The sequence below is a fragment of the Tuber melanosporum genome, assembly GCF_000151645.1.
Source record: "Tuber melanosporum whole genome shotgun sequence assembly, scaffold_8, strain Mel28".
In the NCBI taxonomy this organism is placed as follows: Eukaryota; Fungi; Ascomycota; class Pezizomycetes; order Pezizales; family Tuberaceae; genus Tuber; species Tuber melanosporum.
In genome coordinates this window covers 1,352,822-1,355,394 of record NW_003299128.1, presented here as the reverse complement: position 1 = coordinate 1,355,394, position 2,573 = coordinate 1,352,822, and the positions used below count along the sequence as shown (strand labels likewise).

Genomic DNA, 2,573 nt, shown 5'->3' with positions numbered 1-2,573 from the left:
TGTTTCACACATATGACTCATTCGAGTCATATGATTTGTTATGGATGGGATTTGTGATGCTTTCGCACATGGCTCAAATATGAGTCATGGGAGTGTGCCTTGCGAGTGTGCCTTGCGGGTAGGCCTGGCGCATATGATTTATGTTTCGCACATGACCTCATTTATGAGGTCATGGATTTCATGCATATGACTCAGTCGAGTCATATGACTTGTTTATTACATTATGATTGGTTTATAAGTTTTGCACATGACCTCGTTATGAGGTCATAGGTTTTGAGCATGTGACAATCTTGATCACATGACTAGTTTGTTATGATTTAATTTCACACATGTGACCACTTTGGGTCACATGACTATGGGTGGAAAGAACACTATATAAGGAGGCTGAAGCGGCGGAGAAGGAGAGGTTCTTCACGCTTTGTTCTAAGTACTTTTTCTACTTATTATTATAACGAATATAAAACACCTTTATGATCTTTATCTTTATGGCAACATTATCGTTACGCTAAGAAAAGTTCTTCATGAAGAAGAGTTAGAGAAAGCTTACGATAGGCATTTACGATTGAAGACAGAGGTCTTGTACTATCGGTAACGTAGGTAAAGGCCTAGCGCTATTGTAAGACAAAGAAGAGGAGAAGAAGAAAAAAAGAAGTATTGTTCCCCATTGCCAAGAACTAACCATCCAAGGAGAGATTGTTAAATTACAAAGCCTTACCTAGTGCGACGCCAAACAATACAAGATGGCATCCTTCAACCTAGAAAGGGAAGGAGATATTGACATTGACAATCAAAACCTTAACCTAGGGGGATTCAGAAATGCCCTAGATCACGTTTCAGTAGAGCCCTCGAGGGCAGCAAGCCCAGTAACCCCAGAGAAAGGATCACCAGTCGATAGCTTACCCACAGGAACTCTACGACCTGAGAGAATATTGGGATCAGTAGTAGCTGGGCTACCAGCCCCTGCTGCTCCTGCACCAGGCACTAGCATACTTGGAATAACTGAGAATAAGTTTTAGGCATTTCTAGTAGCAACACGAAAAACAGAACAAGGAAACATCTAATGACTGAAAGTAAAAGAACCCGACACATACGAAGAAGCCAAAGATAAGCTACGAATATTTTTGGAACAATGCGAAGGGTATTTTGCCCTTAAGGGATATGGAGAATACCACGATGAGATCAAGATTCCATATGTGGAATCTCTACTAAGAGGACTCGCGGAGTAATGGATCTTGCTCTTCCAAGATGGAAGGAAACAGAGGGAATAGATCACATACGAAGCGTTCAAGGCGACACTCTTCGAGCAATTCGGGGATTCCAACGCCATAGAGACAGCAAGATGAAAGCTGGAAAAACTCCAACAAGAAAAACAAATCTTCTGGGCATACTGGAACAAATGCCAACTGTTGGAATACGAGGTCGAGTTTGAAGATGCTACTCTCTACATCATCCTCCTAAGAGACTGCAGTAAGAGATTCCGAGAGGCATGGGGAATTTCCGACTTACGCTACACAACAGCAGAACGATTTGCAAGATGGGCGATCGATAAGGAAAGCAAACTAAATATTGTTCGAAGCAACTTGGAAAATACTATAGCATACAGGGTGGTCCAATCATCCAGGAATGTGGACGGAACCTTCAAACCGCAAGCAGCTCGAGGTAAAAGTCGAGCATTACCACCAGGCAAGCCAATGGAATTCGACAAATCAAGAGCAGGACCTGTTCTGAACCTGTATAAGGAAGAATATGCCAGAAGAATGAACGGGAAACTCTGCTTAAGGTGCGGAAAAGCCGAACATCGGATACGAGAATGCAGAAGCCGACCCGACAGCGGATAGCAAAGCACTAAAGCTGCTGGAAATAATCGCTTCCAAAATCAAAACAGGAGCAATATTCGCGAAAGGATCGCGGAAGATTCACTGGTGGAAAACAACAAGGGTCCCCAGTAAATGGTGGTGTGGGAGACCTAAGATGTGGACCTGAAAAACCCATCAAGTTAGCAAACTACTACAAGGTACTATATATGCAAAAAGGAGAAGGAGATGGAGATCATGTGATGATCAAGACAAAGATATACAATGAAGAAGACGAAGAAACAACAATATATGCAATGCTTAACTCCGGGGCTACTGAAGATTTCATCTACAAGGAAATCTGTGATAAATATGGCCTCCACACCAAAGAAGCGAAGAAAGTGAGACAAGTCTACCTAGTGGATGGAAGGCCAAGTGCAATGGGTCCTATAACCCATATGGTGACAGTACCTATGGACATTGACAGCCATAGGGAAACCGCAACCTTTCAGGTAGCAGATCTCAAAAAGCATGAGATAGTCCTCAGGATGCCACAGTTGTGAAAACATAATCCAACAATCGATTGGAACGAGAACAAGATGACCTTTACAAGCGAACTATGTGTGACACGATGTCTCAACAGTTCGCCTGTGGTCTACTCGACACCGATATGAGAAGCAGGAGAAGAAACCTTGCATGCAAAGTTCGCCGAGATGCGGCATGATAAGAGAGTCCGGATACAAAAACTGGACCAAGAGGCAAAAGTGCCTACGAAGGGTT

General features: G+C 43.1%; 1 protein-coding gene across 1 annotated transcript in view; it reads left to right on the top strand.

The window, feature by feature from the left end:
• The window catches only part of GSTUM_00011188001 (uncharacterized protein), a gene marked incomplete at its 3' end in the record, with an annotated part of 29,715 nt that extends 29,658 nt beyond the window's left edge, over positions 1 to 57 (top strand). Inside the window, exon 6 of the mRNA XM_002841755.2 lies at positions 1 to 57. This exon is cut by the window's left edge and continues 25,101 nt beyond it. Coding sequence (XP_002841801.1) covers positions 1 to 57 — 57 coding nt within the window.
• Positions 58 to 2,573: the final 2,516 nt, after the last annotated feature.